Source organism: Coptis chinensis, chromosome 2, assembly GCF_015680905.1.
Source record: "Coptis chinensis isolate HL-2020 chromosome 2, ASM1568090v1, whole genome shotgun sequence".
NCBI lineage: Eukaryota > Viridiplantae > Streptophyta > Magnoliopsida > Ranunculales > Ranunculaceae > Coptis > Coptis chinensis.
In genome coordinates, this window is record NC_141457.1 from 20,668,557 (window position 1) to 20,690,015 (window position 21,459).

The window sequence follows — 21,459 nt, forward strand, 5'->3', positions numbered from 1 at the left end:
TAAAAACAGTTTTTTCAGGAAAGATGTTTTCAGAAGTGGGTGCCTTACTTTGATAGAAAGCAATTTTTATTTGTACGTCTTTTATTTGGTCAAAAATATTTCCAAAAATGGTTATATTCCATAGTTTAAAAGCCTTTTTTTTGTAGAACCCATTTTTTTTTTTTGAAAAAAGGAGGTGAGGTTGAATAAGGGGTGGTTCTTGATGATATGAATCATTCCAAGCAGAGTTGACAGTATTGTGATAATCAGGGTGTTGTATCCACATGGACTGAAATTTAAAAGGTTTTGGATTTGTGTTAGGATAGGGTTGAGTATCCAATAGTAGCTTTATGTACAAGAGTTGTGCTTTTGGGAAAAGGGTATACCAATTTGTATTTACAAGAGCTCTATCTAGTCTTTTTTGGATATTGTTACATTGAACTTCTTATTTTTCCCTGAGAAAATCAAGGCATTCCTGGATCACAATATCATGTTTTTCGTTGTTCAGTAGTTTCTCCATGCATGACATAAGTATGTGACATGGTATGGTACCACACTGCATGCATCTTCACAAAAGTCTTGTATATAATAGGAATAGCTCCTGCATTTCTGAATAGAATTATTATGTGAATTTATGCTTGAAACCAAAAGTACCAACTTGAAAGACATATAATCTATTTTCAACGTCTAAATCAAGACTCTTTTGTGTCCAAAACAAAAATCAATTTGTTGATATATAAGTATCCATCAAAACTCTCCTGCCTTAGCGGCATCTTGATTGAAAAGGTATGTGCATTTAGTATAATGACTGAAAACACGAAGTATAAAATCTATATACAAAGACCACGAATAATTCTCCAGAGATGATGTGTTATTAAGTATTTTCCTTTTTGAATGAAATTTCTTTTTCGTTTAACACATTAAAAGTGTACTATGTTTGTTAGTGGTGATGCTAGGAGAGTTATACATTGTTGTAATAGAAAAACCAAGAAGAAGAATAGAGAATAATGGAGGTTGGAAAATAAGGTTAGAGAGAGTTATCATACTCTACCCAGAGTTTCATATATATATTTAACCTATTTCCGGTGTTAAAGTACCCCAATACATGAGAATAAAAAAGACTAGATACAGTTCGGTTTGGCATACCAAACTGATAGTCCACACCTATAGAAACGTGAGACATTACATAGAAACGTGAGACTTCACATACGGTCAACAATATATAGGGGGCGCCCGCCCTCATACAAGGAGGGACTAAGGGGCGCACGCCCTCATACTACTCCAACAATGTTATTGATCGTTATCCTGAAACTGATTAGTACTGGAAGATAATGCTACTGTTGTTTGTTGTTGCACCACCAAGATTGTGGCCATGCCACCATAGTCCGATAAGAGGAATGTGTCTCCCAGAATCCCCAGTTCTGAGCACTTGTCCCAATCTGTGAGTTGAAAGATAAGTGGTGAATCATCATGGCGCCTCCCCAGAACGATCAATTCATATTTATTTCCCAACAATTCAATTACATTGATTACCCCTAGTCCATCCTTTACCACCTCCTCCATGTATGTGGCCCGATTGTTATATGCAGTTCTGAACTTAAAATCAGTAACCGCCTCTTCATCAAGACTCCTCTCCGCTGTGTCATTCCCTCTATTGTCAGCCGAGAGGAACCGAATTACAGTGACCTCAATCGTTGGGTGTTCAGACATTCTTGTCACGAATGCTAAAGCCTCTCGGTCATCAGGGCCACCCACGAAGACAACAGCAACATGATATGACAACCAGTTTGCAACAACAAACTTGATACCACCAAGAAGTCCACGGTCGATGAGGATTCCAACAGAGCAAGGGGCTTTGTCAAGGACGTTGCTGTTCATTGTCTTAATACCACCGTTAGTAACGCCGGTAGCTAACACCTTATGGAAAGGGAGAATAATAAGAGAAGTCCTTTTGTGGTGTGCAAGCATACATACATCATTGTGCATAGCTGCGTAAGATGATACCACTGTGTAGGGGTGTAACAAAATGCTCCCTCGGGTGGTTTCTTCATAGAGTTTAAACACATTGATGATTTTCTGAGAGCATGCTGTAGCAGCAGAAGGTTTTTTGTTCACCTTGTGAGAAATGAGGATGGGGCTCGCTCGTCCAACAAGCTCGACAAAATGGATGATGCTCACATTGATGGGGATTTCTTTTGTCGGATTGGAGGCCTTTAGGAGATGGATGATAGAAGGTACATTTTCTTGGTCGTGGATGCAAGCTAGAACGCGGAGTTCTGTATCAGATTGAGAGTGTTGAATGGTTCTTCTGCTGTGTAGTTTATATTTTGTTGAAGACGTGTGGAGATATCTTACTAAAGGTGCGCAAGCTCCTGTAATCACTACCATCGACCCACACAAAATTTCAAAGGACTTCCTATCAAGTACCTGCAAATAATCAATTGAAAAACGACGTTTTCATAAAATTGAAAATAGGGGGTATAGAATTGTCATATGAAAAACTTATAAAACTCACACCCAATTAATAATGGCATTCATGTGGTAGTTAGAGTTGACATGGGTTAGAATTTGTTGTTTACCTGAGCGTCCATCAATGTTTTAAAAAAGGAAAGCTCGAGAAAACCTTGGGCATTCATAGTGAGGCCAAGTAAGGTGGCATCCTTGTAGGACATACTGTAGTACAGAGCAGGCAAAAATGCCCCTAGAAATTTTCCGGTGCAACTAATGAGAATAATTGATTCAACAAGGACAGTGCTCGTCAACTCAACGTCAAACAAATTCACATTCAGTCCATGCTCGGTATAAAACATAGGCATGATCATCCATGTATTGAAGAACTCAAGCCTTTCAACTAGGGCTGATCCTAGAGGTGGACCAGATGGAATTATTACCCCGAACAGGAAAGGTCCAAACAATATGTGTAGGCGAGCCGATCGACAGAGAAAAGCTAGCATTATTACCACTATAAACACAGCACACAAATATTCCTCCTTCATTACATGTCCTGCTGGTATCTGTTTAATCATCCAAATTATCGCTGGTCGCAGTATAAACACAACTAGCATCGCAACCAAAGCCGAAAGCAAGATAACCATAATGAACGCTGCTAATTTGTTCCGTGCATAGTTCAGGGTCAAATAAGTCGTCACCAAGGAAAAACACAATAGACCACTAACTAATGAAGAAGAAAAGGCAGCATTGCTGAACTCCGTGTTTAGGATATTGAGTTCAGTAAGGTAACAAGCAATGACAGGGAAGGCAGACATAGATTGTGCTGCTCCAACCCGCCACAGATCAGGGCGATTTAGCTTATCGTTTCCCTGGGTTATTGATGTTAGAAGACAGGCACAAGTAACTGATAATGCCAAAGGGAGGATAACGACCAAAACTCCAATAACTTGAGATTTTCTTCCTGCCCTCAGTACCATCATTGGGTTCAATCGCACCCCAATCAGGAAGATTTGGAAAATTGTACCCAGAACTGCATATGTATCTATCACTATAAAACTTAAGAAAGGGAATACCCTATGCAAGTATGTCTGGAAACGTCCCAAAAATGAAGGGCCTAGTAGCATACCGCCCTGTGTGATGAAAAACAGGTCCATCAGTATTAAAAAAAAAAAGTCACATAAATGAAATCATTCAAAATTATGAGATGAGTACAACAAGCAAATGTTCTTAACATTAGAATATGGTTGTTGAAAAAAACAAAAAATAAAATAAAAAATGTGGTTTCACATTTGCAGGTTTACCAAGCAGAGATCAATACAATCAGTGTCATCATGGGCATACCCAAGAAAAGCCTATAAAACGGTTTCTGTGATTGAACACAATTTAGAAATCTATGAAAAGATAGTATGGCTTATATAGACCTATTCATATTATGCAAAATATGCAAGGAATAGGAGCTTACGATGATCTGAGAAACCGTTGTAGGCATGCCAAGAGGCTTAAGAAGAACCGAGGTAATAATGGACGTAAATGAAGCTATAAAAAGTTGAAATTCCAGTAGGGGGAAGGAGAACTTGAAAGGATTGTTAAATATACCAAGAGACGCGCTCGAATAGATGAAATCGCATTCTTGTGTGATATTTGACTGGTATATGTTGAACCCTGCCATGTTCTGATCTGAGCCTATCCTCTATAGCCACTTTTTCTTGCAAGTTCGTAGTAGAAGAACATCAAGAAACAGAAAACTCGTTTTAAGTCGCAAGTTAAAACGGACAAATAAAATGTGTGACCAACTATAATCCGCCTGGGTATTAGTTATTTAAGAGAAAACCGGCTAGCACATATATAGGGTACTTGTATTGTCTTTTTCTGGAAAAAAATATAGGTGGTAATCTCTATCTGTTAACTGTCAATGCCGAAGTAAGGTTCGGAATTATCCTTTCTTCATTAATTAAGGTCGAGCCACTTTTGGTAAATGTTTTCTTTGAAATTTAATTCCCCCCATTTATGGGAATTATTGACCTCAAGGTTTTCTGTTTTCTTCCAATAAACAAATAATAATAATATAAAACTCTCATGATCAAATGCCGAATATGCCTTCAATAATTTCTATTTCGTATGCAATTTGCTATTTAAAATCGAGTCATTCTATTCTACTATTTAACAATCATGAACCAATAAATGCACTCAATGTTTAAAGTTTTAATTGAAATATTTGATAGGCATATTCGACATTTCATCATGGGAGTCAAACCTAATTCACCAGCATCAAGCAAAATGAGAGGCATGTCTAAAGAAAATTAGAATGAGGTTATGTCTTCCCAATTACAAAAAGGGAGGGCAAGCTTGTTTTGAGATTATTTCCTCCCCATTTCTATGTGTGTTCCGATCCAACTATATTCTATACCCGAGCCTCCTCTATAGTCATAAAATTTAAGCTCGATTTGACAATCTTTTCGTTAAGTTTTATGTCTAAATAAACAGTTTGCTGCCATAAAAATTCACTGAATTTTCCTCCTTGGCGAGATATGCATTTCATCATCAAAAAGAGCGTCTCTAGTACCTTCGAGGCAATCAAAACTATAACTTGGTTTCTTCTTGTAAACATGACTAGCTATAAATTGCCACCATTGGAATCGAGTTATATAACGTTCTCCATGACTTGTTCCTTCAAGCGTTTTAGGTCTCCATGACATAGTTTTTGTAATGTTGATATGTGACACAGTATGGTAACAGTGTACAGGCCGGCTCAACCCCATAGTAAAATAGGCAACTGTTTAGGGCCCGTAGCTCAAAGGGCTCCAATATAATTCAATTCAGCTCACTATTGTTTTTCAGCCCCTTATGTTAAGAGTTAGATAACTAGTAATTGAAATAACGTTAGTTCTAAATAGACCCTTTGTTTCTCTCCCCCTTCTCCAACAAAACAAAAAAAACTATTCGCCATCCATTGGCATTCAAACTTTGCTTAGGCCCCGATTGTCTTGAGCTGCCCCTGCCAGTGTACCACAATGCATAGTCATAGTAGGGTCTCCCCTCTCCAAGCAACCAAAGTCCTAACATCAAGAGATCTACTATATTTTGAACATCATATATGAAGATCGACTCTTTTCTTTTCTTTTGGTAAGGCTCTTTTCTGTCCTAAACAAATTTTAGTATCCACCAAAACACTCCTGCCTTAACAGCTTGATTCAAAAGGTATGTGTATTTTAGTATAACGACTGAAAACACAAATTGGTATATCTATATACACAGACAACGAATAAATCTCGAGAGAAGATGTCATTAGGTATCTTCCTTTTTGAAAGGAATTTCTTCCTCATTAAACACATTCGACATCAACACATTCATACTCTGGGCTCTTTGTTGTAGATCGTTATCCGGGAGCAGATCAGTGGAAGATAGTGCTACTCTTGTTTGTTGTTGCACAACCAAGATTGTGGCCTTGCCACCATAGTCCGATAACATGAATATGTCTCCCATAATCCCCAGTTCCGAGCACTTATTCCATTCTGTAAGTTGAAGCATAAGTGGTGAATCATCATGGCGCCTCCCCAGAACTATCAATTCGTGTTTGTTTCCCATCGATTCAATTACATTGATTACCCCTAGTCCATTACTTACCTCTTTCTCGATGTATGTGGCTCGATTGTTGTATGCAGTTCTGAACTTAAAATCAGTCACCGTCTCTTCGTCAAGATTCCTCTCCACTGTGTCTATCTCTTTATTCTCAGCCATGAGGAACCGAATTATACTGACCTCAATGTTTGGGTGTTCAGACATTCTAGTCCCATACGCTAATGCCTCTCTGTCATCGGGGCCGCCCACGAAGACAACTGCAACATGGTACGACAACCAGTTTGCAAGAACAAACTTGATGCCACCAAGAAGTCCACGGTCGATGAGGATTCCAACAGAACAAGGGGCTTTGTCAAGGACGTTGCTGTTCATTGTCTTAATACCACTATTATTGACGCCACTAGCTAACAACTTGTGGAAGGGGAGAATAATAAGAGAAGTCCTTTTGTGGTGCGCAAGCATACATACATCATTGTGCATCGAAGCGTAAGATGATACCACGGTGTAGGGGTGCAACAAAATGCTCCCTCGGTTGTTTTCTTCGTATAGTTTAAACACATTGATGATCCGTTGAGACCCTGCAGTAATAGCAGAAGCTTTTTTGTGCACTTTGTGCGAAATGAGGAGGGGGGTTGCCCGGCCTACAAGCTCCATAAAATGAATGATGCTCACATTGATAGGGCTTTCTTTGGTCGGATTAGAGGCCTTTAGGAGATGAATGATGGAAGGAACATTTTCTTGGTCGTGGATGCATGCTAGAACTCGGAGTTCGATATTAGGTTGAGAGTGTTGAATGGTTCTTCTGTTGTGGAGTTGGTATTTTGTTGAAGACTTGTGGAGATAACTTACTAGAGGTGCGAAAGCTCCCGTTATCACTATCATCGACCCAACCATGATCTGATAGGACTTCTTATCAAGTATCTGCATTCCATTAATTAGAAAACAACATTCTCATGAAATTAGTAATCTGCTTAAAACTTAGGAAGCTCAAGAATTAACCATTTACGAATAGAATTCAAATGGTAGTTAGAATTTGTTGTCTTACCTGAGCGTCCATCAACATTTTAAAAAAGGAAAGCTCGAGAAAGCCTTGGGCGTTCATTGTGAGGCCAAGTAAGGTAGCATCCGTGTAGGACATACTGTAGTACAGAGCAGGTAAAAATGCCCCTAGAAATTTTCCGGTGCAACTAACGAGAATAATAAATTCAACAATGAGAGTGCTCGTCAACTCAACGTCAAAGATATTCACCATCATCCCATACTCGGTGTAGAAAATAGGCATGATCATCCATGTATTGAAAAACTCAAGCCTTTCAACTAGGGCTGATCCTAGAGGTGGACCAGATGGAATTGTTACCCCAAATATGAAAGGTCCAAACAATATGTGTAGGTGAAGCGATCGACAGATATAAGATAGCATCATTACCAACATAAACACGGCGCACAAATATTCCTCCCTCATTATATGTCCCTCTGGTATCTGTTTAATCATCCACATGGTTGCTGGTCGCAGTATAAACACAATTAGCATCAGCACCAAGGCCGAAAAGAAGATCATCATTAGAAGTGCTGCTATTTTGTTCAAAGCGTGGTAAAAGATCATATAGATCGTTACCAAGGAAAAACACAATACACCACTAACCAATGAAGAAGAAAAGGCGACACGGCTGAACTCCGTGTTCAGGATATTAAGTTCAGAAAGGTAACAAGCAATGACAGGGAAGGCAGACATGGACTGTGCTGCTCCAACCCTCCACAGATCAGGCCGATTTAGCTTATCGTTTCCCTGGGTTATTGATGTTAAAACACAGGCACAAGTAACAGATAACGTCAAAGGGATGATAACTACTAAAACACCAATAACCTGAGATTTTCTTCCTGCCCTCGCTAGCAGCATTGGATTCAATTGCACTCCTATCATGAAAAGTTGGAAGATTGTACCCAAAACTGCATATGTATCTATCACCATAAAACTTCTAAAAGGGAATATCCTTCGCAAGTATTCAAGGAAATGTCCGAAAAATGAAGGACCTAGTAGCATACCGCCCTGTGAGATAAAAAAAGAAGTCAACCGTCATTCAAATGTGTACAACAAGCAAATGTGCAGTACTAGCTAGGAGTATGTATCGTTGTTAACATTAAAATGCAGTTGTTGGGAAAAAAAAAGGTGGTTTCATACTTATGTAACTTAATTTGATTGTCCAATTTTCGTTGTCCTTTGCTTGTGGTCGTGTGGAAGATCTTTGTTGAAGTGCCCATGGACATAGTCATTAACTTAACACACACATACTACAAGTCAGTCAAACGGATACGTTTTCTGATCCATTTTTTATATTTATTCGACATTTTCTTTACGTTGTAGGCGGCCAAATTAAATATGTTGAATCATTTAATAAAAGAAAAATTGATATATCGGAAACATACAATGCAAGGACAAGGAGCTTACTAAGATTTGCGATACCATTGCAGGTATTCCGAGAGGCTTGAGGAGAGTAGTGATTGTAATCGCGGTAAATGAAGCTATAAAGAGTTGCAATAAAAATAAAGGGGTGGAGTAGTTAAGAGGATCCTGTCCAAGAAATACACCTCTTGAATTGATCGCATGGACCGATATACAGAGCGACGAATTAGGCCATACATCGATGAGGGTTGACATGGCCTTCGTATAGCCTCCTTAGCAATGCAATAACCAATTTCTCTAGCTTGTTGCACGTACCAGAAAATGACATTAAAGAAAGAAAAAGCATGCACCAAAAACTCTTTCACGTACGTCCCTAATGAAGCCTGGAAGGTTGTAGTAAGGGAAGAAGAAAAGAAAAGAAAAAAAGTGAAAAAATAGTTAGACTTGGATTATTAAGCTGGAAAAAGGTTAGCAAATATTGAGAGGGGCGCGTCAAGGACCAGCATGGTAAAATATTCCGAAGTTACTCCTTATTGGCTGGGGAATCTTACGGTGGAAAAATGAGGGACCAAATGTCTAGGAGCAAATGTTGCCTTGTGAAACGGGTAGGACCTCTTCTAGATTGTGAACTCGTTCAAGGTTTTTTAACATATGATGATGACTCATTAGCGAAAAATTAAACTAAATAGGGAATGCACCTTCTAGATTTTTATTTTTGTTTTTGGCGGATTTAAGTTAGTGAGGTTACTGAAGCACAACGAACGTCCTATTAATGCATATATGAGAGCATCTTCTGGATTATTTTTCCCAGTTTTCATTTTATGTCTAAAACTCCTAATAAATTACCCATATATGTCTTTTCAAGATACCAAATTCTTATATCACGAATACTTCCGATATATATCACAAACTATCAACATTTCTGCCTTTGCTTACTCAAACTCCCCAATCAGTTTTGCTTACTCACGACAAGAAAGAAATGGCAGTAGCTTTAGTAAGAGTGACGAAGCCACTTATAATAAGTAGTACCTCACTTTCCAACACTCGTTCATCTCCTTTTACATTTCGATATCGAAGCTCAACTAAAATGTCAGGAACACCCTCAACTACTACTTCTCCTCCTCCACATAAGATTATTGACTCACACTTGCACATATGGGCATCACCACAACAGGTAATAACTATGATACATGGGATAGTACTGGAAAGTGGAAAGCTTACCTTATTATTATTTTTTTTGTTTTGAAGGCTGCAAATGAGTATCCTTACTGTCCTGGTAATGAACCAACTTTACTTGGGTCACTTGATTTCTTGCTTGAGGTAATTTTTTTTAAGGCTTGTTAATATCTTGTTGCTTGTTAATAACTACCCAATGTTTCAATGCCGGTGTCCTTTTTTGGCTCAAGGGGTTAGATGGAAGTTTGTGTTATATTAGATGGTTAGGTGGTGTTGACAAATATATAGAAATAAGAAAGGGTAGAAAAATAAGTAATTTTTCCCTTATTAAGGGCGTTGAGTTGTGTGGCAAGTTGTCTGTGTTTATTTACAGCAATTACCTCCTCAAAAGCTCTGGCTGCCAGTGAGCAGAGAGCTAATTACTTGACCTAGGGTCATGATAATCTACCACGAGACTTCCAATTCGTCATCTCCGAAGTTAGGCCTGTCTACTTACTTATCATGATTTTGAGACCTGCACATACATAGAACCTAATCATTCTTATGTAGATTCTAGTTTCCGTTTCTTGGTCTCAAACCTTGGATGTTTGCTTGTTTTTGATACCAAGTCTTAGAAATTAGCTAATATTCCTCAGAGTTTGAGTTATCATGGAGCGGAAAACTAAAATCATAAGCTGGGATACTAAGATATTCCCCAATGTTGGGATGTTATCTTAAGACTGACTTATGGCCAAATTTTAGTCCAACATGGGTCAGTGTTCGACTTTGTTGCGCGTATAAAAGTGGTGTCTGGTACTTATAAAATGCCATCCAATGGTAGAACTATTGTGATGCAATTTTTTTTTTTCACAAGTAATCTTTATTGAAATAAGAATATATATATGCCATTGCGGCAACCTACATCCACTGGAGAAGAAAGAGATTTATTGCTTGATTGATTTTTAGGTGTCTATTACAGAGATATATATATATAGGCACAACACAAGTGCACAATCGTCTGTGTTGTTTCTAAAAGAGTAGAGTCTTCCCTTTATAGAAACACACAAATCTATCAAACTGTCACGAACCGACTAGGGGCGCGCACGCGCCTTCATCATGTGCAACTGAAGGGTGCATGCGCTTGTCTCTTTCTTCTCCCACACTCCCCCTCAAGTTGGTGCGAAGATATCCAGCGAGCCCAACTTGGAAAGTATATCATGGAACTTGGAAGCTGGAAGGCCCTGGTAAAAATGTTTGCAAGCTATTGGTCACTGCGAACAAAGGAGGTAGCAACAATGTTGGACTGTATTTTTTCACGCACAAAATGACAGTTAACTTCAATATGCTTAGTATTCTCATGGAACACCGGATTTGCTGCAATGTGCATTGCAACTTGATTATCACAGTCAAGTGTAGTTGGCAGATGCAAACCAAAGCACAAATCCTTCAGAAGGGCTCGCAGCCATATAATTTCACTGGTGGTGGAAGCCATAGCCTTATACTCAGCTTCAGCACTAGAACGAGCCACCACATTCTGTTTCTTGCTTTTCCAAATGACCAAAGTACCTCCCACAAAGGTACAATAACCAGAAATAGACCGCCAATCAATTGGACATCCTACCCAATCAGTATCTGTATAGGCAATAATAGATGTATGCCCATTTTTCCGCATCCAAATACCTCTGCCTGGCGACCCTTTCAGATATTGCAGTATTCTAGAAATTGCATTCATATGTTGAGTCCTTGGAGCTTGCATAAAGCGACTAACCAAGCTTACTGCATAAAAAATATCTGGTCGGGTAATAGTTAAATATATGAGTTTACCAACTATTCGCTGATACTAACCAATGTCAATAAGAAGATCACTGGTGTTTTCCAACTTGGCTCCAATGTCAGTTGGAGAATTAGATGGTTTTACCCCCAGCTTTCCTGCTTCACACAAAAGATTCAACACGCACATACTTTCTTTGATTAAGAAATATGCCCCTTTTTGAATAGGCAATTTCGATCCCAAGAAAATACTTCATAATACCCAGATTCTTGATGGCGAATTTCTTGTGCAGTAGATCCTTGAGCTTAGAGATTTCGATATGGTCATTACCTGTGATAATTATGTCATCAACATAAATAAGAACAACAACCAAGCCTGGCCTGCTAAACTTAACAAATAATGAAGGATCAGCATCACTCCGCTTAAGACCGGTCATGACTAAAACAGAACTGAGCTTGGTATACCATGCTCGTGGAGATTGTTTAAGTCCATAGATAGCCTTTTTTAACTTGCATACTAATCCAACCTTAGCCTCCTTTGGATGTCCAGGTGGGATGCTCATATACACTTTTTCTTTAAGATCACCGTGTAAGAATGCATTTTTAACATCCATCTGAAATAATTTCCAGTCTTGATTTACAGTTAGAGAATTAGAGATACAAGAACTCTAAACTTGTTCATCTTTGCAACTAGTGCAAAGTCTCCTTGTAGTCCTGACTATATGTTTGGGTGAATCCCCTTGCAACGAGTCAAGCTTTAGGCCTCTCTAAAGAACCATTATTGTTGAATTTGTTTCTGAACACCCAACTACAATCAACTGTCTTCTTTCCGTAAGGTAGCATAACAATTTCCCAAGTTTCATTCTTGTCTAGAGCACGAAGTTCTTCTTGCATTGCCTTTCTCCATACTGGACAAGAATTAGCTTCTCTAAAGTTCTTTGGTTCTTGCACATCATCGACTATACTTAAGAAAGCATGATGAGATGAAGTGATATTGGCATACGTTATATGCTCCTATAGAGGATATGAAATGTCAAGCAATGAATAAAAATTCTGATGAGTTACTGGAGGATGCCGTTTTCTATCGGATTTATAGTAATCCTTGAGAGTTACTGGAGGTCGTCTCTCCCGTTCAGATTGTCGAGGAACTGGAGGGGCTTGAGAATCAGGTGGAGCGCGCACGCACCTTAGATCTTCAGTGGGTGAGGACGCACACGCCTTTGTCTGAATACGAGAATCATAATCAAGAACTTCTGTAGTGAGAAGGCGCACGCGCCTTAGTTCTACAGTAGGTGAGGGCGCACGTGCCTCTATATGTGCAATGTCTTCTTCAGTACAGGTGCCAATAACTTCTGTGGCAGGAACATACCTTCACCAACTGCTGGGAGAGGTGCCAAATCTGCCAAACACTCCTCCTGGGACCGATTCCCAGGCATAACTAAAGCTTGAAAGAAAGCTTCAGATTCTACAAATCGTACATCACAAGAGACAACCAGTTTTCTTGTCGCCGGATTGTTACATATGTAGCCTTTCTGTGTGGTAGAATAACCAAAAAAAATACATCAAGTAGCCCGAGTATTAAATTTATCTCGATGAATAATTTGCTGATATACATAACAAACACACCCGAAAACTCGCAGATGAGAGAGATCCAGCGGCCTAGACTTGAGCACTTCTAATGGTGACTTAAAACCAAGAACCCGACTGGGAAGACGATTAATCAGATAGGTAGCAGTTAAGACGCCATGAGACCCGTATTACTTAGGAACATTAATGCTTAACATAAGAGCAATGTTGTCAACTCCTGAATCGAAATGGGAATTGTTTTCCATTTTTACCGAATCGTAAATCGTATCGAGTCGTAAATCGTAAGATTCAAGCCATATTATATAAAAAGTAAATCGTATCCATTTTAAGAGAAATGTTGAAAGCTTTGGAGTATAAGAAATCCCCAAATCTCCATTCCACACTCTAAAAAGACTGAAATTTCGTTGAAATTGGAGGTATAATAGTCAAAATTTCTAAAAAAAAGACTGAAATTTCGTTGAAATTGGTCTAATACTCTAAAAAGGCTGAAATTTCGTTGAAATTGGAGGCATAATGGTCAAAATTTCTAAAAAAAGACTGAAATTTCGTTGAAATTGGTCTAATTTTCGGAATAGATATGGGCTAAAGTTATATTTATGTTGGGTTGGACACTTGGACCTAACCAGGTCCATATAGCCAATATAATACCCTTCGTGGCTTTCCTCAACAAAACAAAAAAAATTGAGGAGTTTCAGATGGAAAAAAGAAGAAAAGAAAGGAGAATAGAAGAGAAGAAGAAGAATTAGAAGTAGAAGTAGAAGAAGAAGTAGTAGAAGAAGAAAAAGTAGAAAACTTACCTGTAAGTTCTCTGATTTCTTTATATTTCTTCGTTTCTTTTTTCTTTTGATCTTGATCTGTACGTACCTATTGCTGTTTTTTGAATCGAAGGAATCGTTATTATTTACGATTCCTACGATTTTGCGATTCGAATCCCGATTTTGTAACGATTCCTGTCATTCACGATTTACTGGTACGATTCTAATCTTTTTGATTAAGACTCGACTCGAGTCGTACGATTCAAGTCGAGAATCGTACGACTTTGATAACACTGCATAAGAGCATGAGTAGTTTCGAGAAAATGTCTGTTTTTTCTTTCAACCACACCATTTTGTTGAGGTGTGCCAACACAGCTAGTTTGATGAATTATCCCCTGGCTATGAAAGTACTCAGGTAACAGACTTTTGCAAAACTCAGTGCCATTGTCAGATCTAAACATCTAGCACCAAACTTATTAGTATTCATATTGTGAAAATCTTTGAAAACAGTCACAACCTCAGTCTTCGATTTCAACAAATATAACCATATAGCACTAGATTTATCATCAATAAACAACACAAAATACTTATAGCCATCATAAGAAATAACAGGAGCAGGTCCCCATAAATCAGAGTGGATTAATTCAAACAAATTATTAGACATAGTATGCGAGTTTGGAAAAGGTAAACGAGTTTGTTTAGAAAATTGACAAACAATTCAAACATTATCAGAGTTTATAGAAACATGCAGAAACAAATTTGACAGGACACAACTAGATGGATGCCCACATCTTTTATGCAAAGTGCGACTTTCAACTAAACCACTAGCTTGACACGCCTTTTTATGAGACTTCAACAAATAGAGCCCATTGGAATAAATTCCTTCACCAATTGTCCTCTTCGACTTTCGATCCTGAAAGACGACAGAGTTAAGAGAAAAAATGACATCACAATTTAAAGAATTTGTAATTTTTCCAACAGATAGAAGTTGGACAGGGAAGGAAGGAACAACAAGAGCGTCACTCTTGAGACTTTGATAAAAAAAATCCACTTGACCACTACCTAGAATGGGAACGGTGGATCCATTGGCTATGGAAATATTATGTTTTTCGGTCTTTGACACAAAATTATGGACAGAGGTAGAGCAATTAGCCATATGATCAGTAGCCTCCAAATCAATTATCCATGAGTTACTATTTTCTGGCATAGTGAAATAGGCATGTAAATTACCTGACACATGAGTTGAGATATACTAACTTTTGCTAGATGGCATGGACTTAGTGAGTTGTTGGAGAATTTGACTCAACTGATGACTAATATCTGAGTTGGAAATTGATGTCTTGGCTACTGTAGCATGATCTTTCTTGGACAGTTCCCTTTTAAGATGCGGATGTAATTCCCAACAACGGTCCTTGGTGTGCCAGTTTTTTCCACAATGATCACAGTAAGACGGTTCTCTTTTTCCCTTACCTTTTTCGAATCCCTGTGACTTCTTTCAAAAATCGTTTTCTACAAGTAGTACAGTAGATTCAGAGATTGAAGACTTCAACTCGGAGTTCATGGTTTTCTTCTTTGTTTCCTCTCTCTGAATAGTTGCACAAACAGCAGCAAGTGACAAAGAAGAGTGTTTTCCATTAGAATATTGCTTTCCAAATTTTCGATTTTCATATTCTGGTTTAAGACTACGAAATACTGCGAAGATTTTATCCTCTTCAGCCCGTTTCAAAAGAGTCTTAGCATCTGTGGTGTGTGAACGATATATGTTTAACTCATCCCACAATTTCTTCAGATTCCCACGGTGTTCTGTAAAAATCTTCTCACTTTGTTGCAAAACACCGATTGGAAGTTGAAGTTCAAAAACACGGGCAGAATTGTTCTGGTTTCCGTATAAATCTTCAATTAAATCCCACATCTCCTTTACAGAATTAGAGAAAGTAAAAATTCCAGCAATAGTTGACTCCATCGAATTGAGTAACCAAGATTGAATAAGCTGATCATTGGAAACCTAATTCTCATATTCAGCATCATTAATGGCAGGACACACATTTGCACTATTAATGAACCCTAGTTTTCTTTTGCCACCCAGAGATAACCAAACAGCCCTAGACCAAGGTATATAGTTTGTTCCATTCAAAAAAATTGATGACAGCTTCCAACCGGGATTAGATTCTGTCTCTGTTGTCACAGCAGACTTTGGGTTTGGTTTTGGATCTGTCTTAGTTTTTTTTTTGTGTTTAAGTAAATTGAGGTTGATTGAGAGAAGAGATTAAGCGCTCCGCTCTAATACCATGTAGAAAACAACAACCAATCAAAGAGACAAAACACAAGATTTATAGTGGTTCGGTGCCATTGCGGCAACCTACGTCCACTGGAGAAGAAAGAGGTTTATTGCTTGATTGATTTTTAGGGTTTTATTACAGAGATATATATAGGCACAACACAAGTGCACAATCGTCTGTGTTGTTTCTAAAAGAGTGGAGTCTTCCTTTTATAGAAACACACAAATCTATCGAACTGTCACGAACTGACTAGGGGCGCGCACGCGCCATCATCATGTGCAACTGAAGGGTGCACGCGCCTGTCTCTTTCTTCTCCCACAATTATATATATATATATATAGTGAGAATGACCACACAGGTGCTACAGGTGCATGAGGGAGTTCGTTTTTTAGTTTAGTGGTGAAAGATATTTGCTACAAACTTTCAGTTGTGTAAAATGTTTTTCTTTTTGCTACGCTGTATGAAGTTGAATACATTATATGAAGTGGATGATGTTGTCCCTTTTTCTTGTTCTTGAAGTGCATGGAAGAAGCAGGGGTCGATGGCGCCTTAATTGTACAGCCCATTAATCATAAGTTTGACCATTCTTTGATAACAAGGTCAGTGGAATCACTACTGTTACTTTTCTCTACTTTATTGGGCACCTATGTAACAACAATATTAATTATATCATCGTCGTTTTAGAACTTTATAAAGAAATAATATTCATCCAAGACATTGATTAAGTAGATTCTTAGGCCCTCTCTTCATAGATACTGAGAGACAACTTATCATCTCTGTGGCATGGTAGCTAGGTTTATTCACCATCTATTGATCCAATATAATGGGGGCTTAATCAAAGATCCATATAGCATACTCAGATTAATGGCGGCGGGTAGAAGATAATCAGTTCAAAAGTAGTTGTAACCAGAAGTAGAACTTTAGCTGTCTTTGTTAGACCAATCACGGTGGGTTATCAGGGTAGATGACTACACATTTAGAATTTTAGAGGGATCATATTCGTATTTCTTTTATTTGAATTATGTTACTACTTTTCGACACACTAATCTCTTATACTAAAACTTTAAAATCGATTTTCTTTTTTATTCGCTCTATTACTTATTTTCAATTTTATTTTTTTCATTTGGTAGTGTCTTGAAGAAGTATCCATCCAAATTTCTTGGCTGTTGTCTTGCAAATCCTGCAGAAGATGGCAGTGGGATCAAACAGCTTGAGGATCTCATTTTGAAGGTTCCTACAAGAGCTTGATCTTATCAAATAATCAGTCTCTTTGTCTCTTGGAACTGATTTTGACCCTATTACTATCATTTATTCTAGGATGGTTATCGTGCTGTTCGCTTCAATCCGTATTTGTGGCCTTCTGGTCAAAAGGTACAGATTTTCTTCAGAAGCATATTCTTTGTCTGTAGTTACTTTTCAGATTGATTAGTCAAAGTATACATATAAAGCTGTAGGAACTTGCTTCGGCTCGGTACCAACTAATTACAACTGCAGTAGGCAACTATTTATCCTTTTTTCGCATCCTCTGGCTCAAGTTTCTCGGTCGTTTCATATTTTTAGATGACAAACAAAGTTGGCAAGGCAATGTTCTCGAAAGCTGGAGAACTTGGAGTGCCAGTGGGAATTATGTGTATGAAGGTATTCTATGAAACCATTTTGTTTTCCTGTTACTGTGATTCATTGTTGTCCTTTAGTCAAGTGGATCTGTTGTTCATTACTGTTTTAGTTGATCACTTGATCAATGTGAAATTGTACATGGCATTTCATTAACGTATGATTGTCTTATTGTTTTCTTCCACTCTCACTAAGAACATTGTAAGCCTTCCATTGTTATGATTGTCTAGAAGATTATGTACAGGGTCTTGATCTGCATATTTCAGAAATTGAGGAGCTGTGCTCGGAGTTCCCTTCTACAGTTGTGCTACTTGATCATGTAGCTTTCTGCAAACCACCAATGTGAGTTTTTTTTTTGTATCTTAGTCAAACAGATGCTTCTGTTTGCTGTTGGAAAGACTAATTCATCTCTATTATTACAGAACCGATGAGGAAAGGGTGATCTACTCTAGGCTTCTAAAACTGTCAAACTTCCCACAGGTATAATGCTTGTACATAGATAAATATGCTGCTAGATCTGAATGTGATTTTGCTCTCCTAGATTCACCTGAGACATCTTTCTCTCCTGTTATGACCTGACTGATATGAGATATGTGATAGCATAAAGAAGATGACTATACGTTGTGTCGAAATTAAAAGCAAAATTTGAAACCAAGAAGAAGAGGCCTCTGTATATACTCGTTTCTTTTCCTTTTGTATGATCATTACAGCTGAAATTAATTTTTGTTTTAGAAGTGATGGGCATGAATAACGAGAAATAATGATGGAACTTGTCTAAACATAGTTCCAAAGAAAAACGTCATCTGGTTTTGTTATACAAGAGCAAAAAAAAAATTTGTCTTCCTTTTTATATTCTTTTATGACCTCCTCACCACCTTACATGTGTTTCCTTCTGTCAATCTCAGCCATGCGACACCTTTCTCCTGACATTTGGTTTTCTTTCCCAACTACTCGTTATTTATTTATTTAGTGAGTTTAGTCACATTGAAACGGATACACGTGTCGATGTCTGACACAGATATGGAGTGTCTGACACGGCAACCTATATGAAGTAGGACATGGGGATACAGCTAAGTGAAAATAAAACTATTACTATTCTTTAGCTAGACAACTAATTCTTGGGTCAGGACCTTTGGAAGCGCCTCCTCACAAATAAATAACTTTGAAAGTTGCATATCATGGAGTTGTAATTATGTTAATAGATTATTTCTTAGACTTTTAGGGTATAGAAGAAACCCTAGTCTGAAATGTGCATAATGTGTCCGTGTCACCGTGTGCCTGTGTATCAGATTTTTTTAAGATTATGAAGTGTCCATGTTACTTATTTGATTTCATAAATTTCTAAGTATGTTTGTACATGGATTACTTTTGCACTAGTTTTGAATCCCCTTCATGTGGCTTATATGGAATGCAGCTAAGGCTGCTTATTGGTGAGGCTTATTTCTTATTTATCCCTGAGCAGATGCTTTATTTCAAGTATCTCCAAAACAAAATTATTATGTTCTTTGTGTCCATGTGTCGACATTAAGGACTTCCATACTTTCTATGTTATTCACCTTCTGCATGTCATGTGTTGAAAGGCCACTTGTGTCCTTGTTACCTGGCCTCATAATCATTACACGACCTCCAAGTGTACATTAAAATTGCGTCTCTTAAATATTATAATGATATGTTTTCCTCTACTATTGGCTTGACTTAGGACCTGGCTCTGACAAATAGGCTGATTTGCCAGATATCTATCCACACAACAAATAGCATTATATATTTGGGTACTTGTGAGAGAGGTCTAAAGAACATTGGCCACTACATTCTCCTTTTCATTGATATATCTAGGACCATCAGTCGAGTTAGATTCACTATTGCACACACCAAAATGAGTGTATATGTTGCTCTTTTATTAAAAAGTGCAAGGTTGTTAAATCTGCAACTAAAAGTTATTGGATTCCGAAACTGTAAGAATTGTATTCTTGAAGCTTTCCATAATGGTTCCGATAATGGAGAGATTGTAGTACATATATCTTTGAGGGCTTACGGAACGTTCTTATTTGAGATGAGACAGATTCATAGTTCTTAAGAAATGCCTCAGAGAAGGGTCATATTGTTGTCCACTAGGCAACTAATGGTTTGTCTCGAGTTTCAGATTACTAAGTTATATACAGAGGGGTTTGTATAAATGGCCGGAAAGCTGCTTTTGGCTTCTCTACTTTTGATGTTCTTTCTTCTTTATCATTTGATCTTCAATGTATTATTATTGTGCATGTCTTTTCCTCCTCCGGTTTGCAATTTTAGTTGTCTTTGTTGGTTTCTGGATACTTGCGGGTTGGTTTGCCAGTGTACATTTCTATAATCTACTTTACAGGAAACAATATGATCTTGTGCTCACCATTATTATTGCATTCTACACTATGGAAGTTTTATATTATATCTTTGGAAAGTATTTGATGATGGTGCAGGTTTATGTTAAGTTCAGCGCCTTGTTTCGCGTGTCAAGAGAGCCTTTTCCGTATGAGGATACATGTCTACTACTTTCTGAAATTCTCTCATCTTATGGTGCTAACCGTGTCATGTGGGGCAGGTCAGCTTTTCTCTTCTAGGGGTTGTCTTGAATGACTTTGGTCTGACACCAAGATGACTCGGATCTCAGTCCATGCAAACAATCTAGTTCAAACATAGATAAGATAGCAAAATATAAGAAACGCTGATGGATCTCATCCAATTTATACAAATGAGCTGTTGATAAGGAAAAACTATAGTAATGATCCTGGATACTGACTGGGCCTTGTCAACACCAAGATGAATAATATGACTCTGCTTGGTCTAATCTAACTGAGACCATACTTAGGAAGCTTGTTATGAATAATATGACTCTGCTTGGTCTAATTTCCACTATGTTGCAGTGATTTTCCGTACATTGTTCCTGAATGTGGATATAAAGGAGGAAAGGATGTTGTTGCTTATGTTGCTGGTAAATTGCGCTTGCAGTCTTCTGATTTGGAGTGGATTATGGGGAGAAGTGCAATCGATCTTTTTGCAGGATCATGGATTGCTTCTTAACAAGATGGTCACCTTGAACTAAAATGTTTGTGTTCTTATCTTTAGATCTCTGTAATGAAATGTTGATTACCAATATGATAGAAATCTTCTTCAATATGGTTTCTGACTATATAAGTTCAGAAAACTTCTGTACCATTGCCCATCGGAGTGACGCATGGTTAAGCAAATTAAATTTTTCTACAACTGAAAAACACATTCGTGGTTAACCATAGTTTTGCAAGGAAATTTTTAGAAATTTTGTTTGGAGATTTTTGTCCCTTCAACTTTTGACTATTTATTTATTTTATTTCCCTTTAAAGGGGTGGGTAAGTAATGCATTGTCTGTATAACTTTAGAGCATGGCTCAAAATATCGCCGATATATCTGATATCTCGCCGATATATCTTGGTAAATTGGTACACCGATATCGATATTTCCGACATATATCCACCGAATATTGAATCCCTTTTTTTCCGAGATATATCGGAATTTCCGATATGAAAGTTTATATCGCCGATATAAACGATATTTCCGAGATAATCGATATATATCAGTTGACTTTTTGACCAATTGTTAATAACTTAATATTGAAATTTTTGATATATTCGAGATATATCGGCGAGATATCCGATATTTTAGAAACTTTGGACTGGTCACCAAAAAAACCGAGATATCCGATATATCCGATATATCTCGGTTTTTGAGTACACCGATATATTAACCGATATCGAAATTTTGGGCCTTGCTTTAGAGTGAGCTTGGGATTGTCTTGAGGTCCACTTAGGAGTGTAAAAAAAAACCGTTGACCCATTATTCGGTAGGGTACTCGGTCTTCACCCGCCACCCAAACTCGCAC

General features: G+C 37.9%; 2 protein-coding genes and 1 pseudogene across 4 annotated transcripts; 1 reads left to right on the forward strand and 2 right to left on the reverse strand.

Moving 5' to 3' along the window:
* Positions 1-1,049: 1,049 nt before the first annotated feature.
* On the reverse strand, positions 1,050-4,354 carry LOC147515290 (cation/H(+) antiporter 15-like). 2 transcript variants are annotated; one of them, XM_086594464.1, is made up of 3 exons: positions 4,027-4,354; positions 2,559-3,560; positions 1,050-2,406 (listed from the first exon to the last, which is right to left on the reverse strand). In XM_086594464.1, the coding sequence occupies exons 2-3, from the start codon at positions 3,552-3,554 to the stop codon at positions 1,270-1,272; spliced, it is 2,133 nt and encodes a 710-aa protein (XP_086450590.1). In that variant the 5' UTR covers positions 3,555-3,560; positions 4,027-4,354; the 3' UTR covers positions 1,050-1,269. The 2 variants fall into 2 exon arrangements, with proteins under 2 accessions (XP_086450590.1, XP_086450589.1); XM_086594463.1 differs by having other exon boundaries at positions 3,893-4,354.
* A 1,298-nt stretch (positions 4,355-5,652) lies between these two features.
* Positions 5,653-8,050, reverse strand: LOC147515291 (cation/H(+) antiporter 15 pseudogene; annotated as a pseudogene).
* Positions 8,051-9,171: 1,121 nt separating this feature from the next.
* On the forward strand, positions 9,172-20,870 carry LOC147515292 (catalytic/ hydrolase). 2 transcript variants are annotated; one of them, XM_086586576.1, is made up of 10 exons: positions 9,172-9,584; positions 9,659-9,730; positions 16,476-16,555; positions 17,087-17,186; positions 17,274-17,327; positions 17,517-17,594; positions 17,815-17,912; positions 17,993-18,050; positions 20,024-20,145; positions 20,468-20,870. In XM_086586576.1, exons 1-10 carry the CDS (start codon positions 9,390-9,392, stop codon positions 20,622-20,624), a joined length of 1,014 nt encoding a protein of 337 aa, XP_086442702.1. In that variant the 5' UTR covers positions 9,172-9,389; the 3' UTR covers positions 20,625-20,870. The 2 variants fall into 2 exon arrangements, with proteins under 2 accessions (XP_086442702.1, XP_086442696.1); XM_086586570.1 differs by having other exon boundaries at positions 9,328-9,584; positions 20,006-20,145.
* Positions 20,871-21,459: the final 589 nt, after the last annotated feature.

Coding starts and splice junctions, on each gene's coding strand:
- LOC147515290 (XM_086594463.1), bottom strand. CDS start 4,099: ATGGCAGGGTTCAACATATACCAGTCAAATATCACACAAGAATGCGAT. Junction 3,561..3,892: donor CAACGGTTTCTCAGATCATC/GTAAGCTCCTAT, acceptor TTCATCACACAG/GGCGGTATGCTACTAGGCCC. Junction 2,407..2,558: donor AAACATTGATGGACGCTCAG/GTAAACAACAAA, acceptor GATTATTTGCAG/GTACTTGATAGGAAGTCCTT.
- LOC147515292 (XM_086586570.1), top strand. CDS start 9,390: ATGGCAGTAGCTTTAGTAAGAGTGACGAAGCCACTTATAATAAGTAGT. Junction 9,731..16,475: donor CACTTGATTTCTTGCTTGAG/GTAATTTTTTTT, acceptor TTGTTCTTGAAG/TGCATGGAAGAAGCAGGGGT. Junction 17,187..17,273: donor TTGAGGATCTCATTTTGAAG/GTTCCTACAAGA, acceptor CATTTATTCTAG/GATGGTTATCGTGCTGTTCG.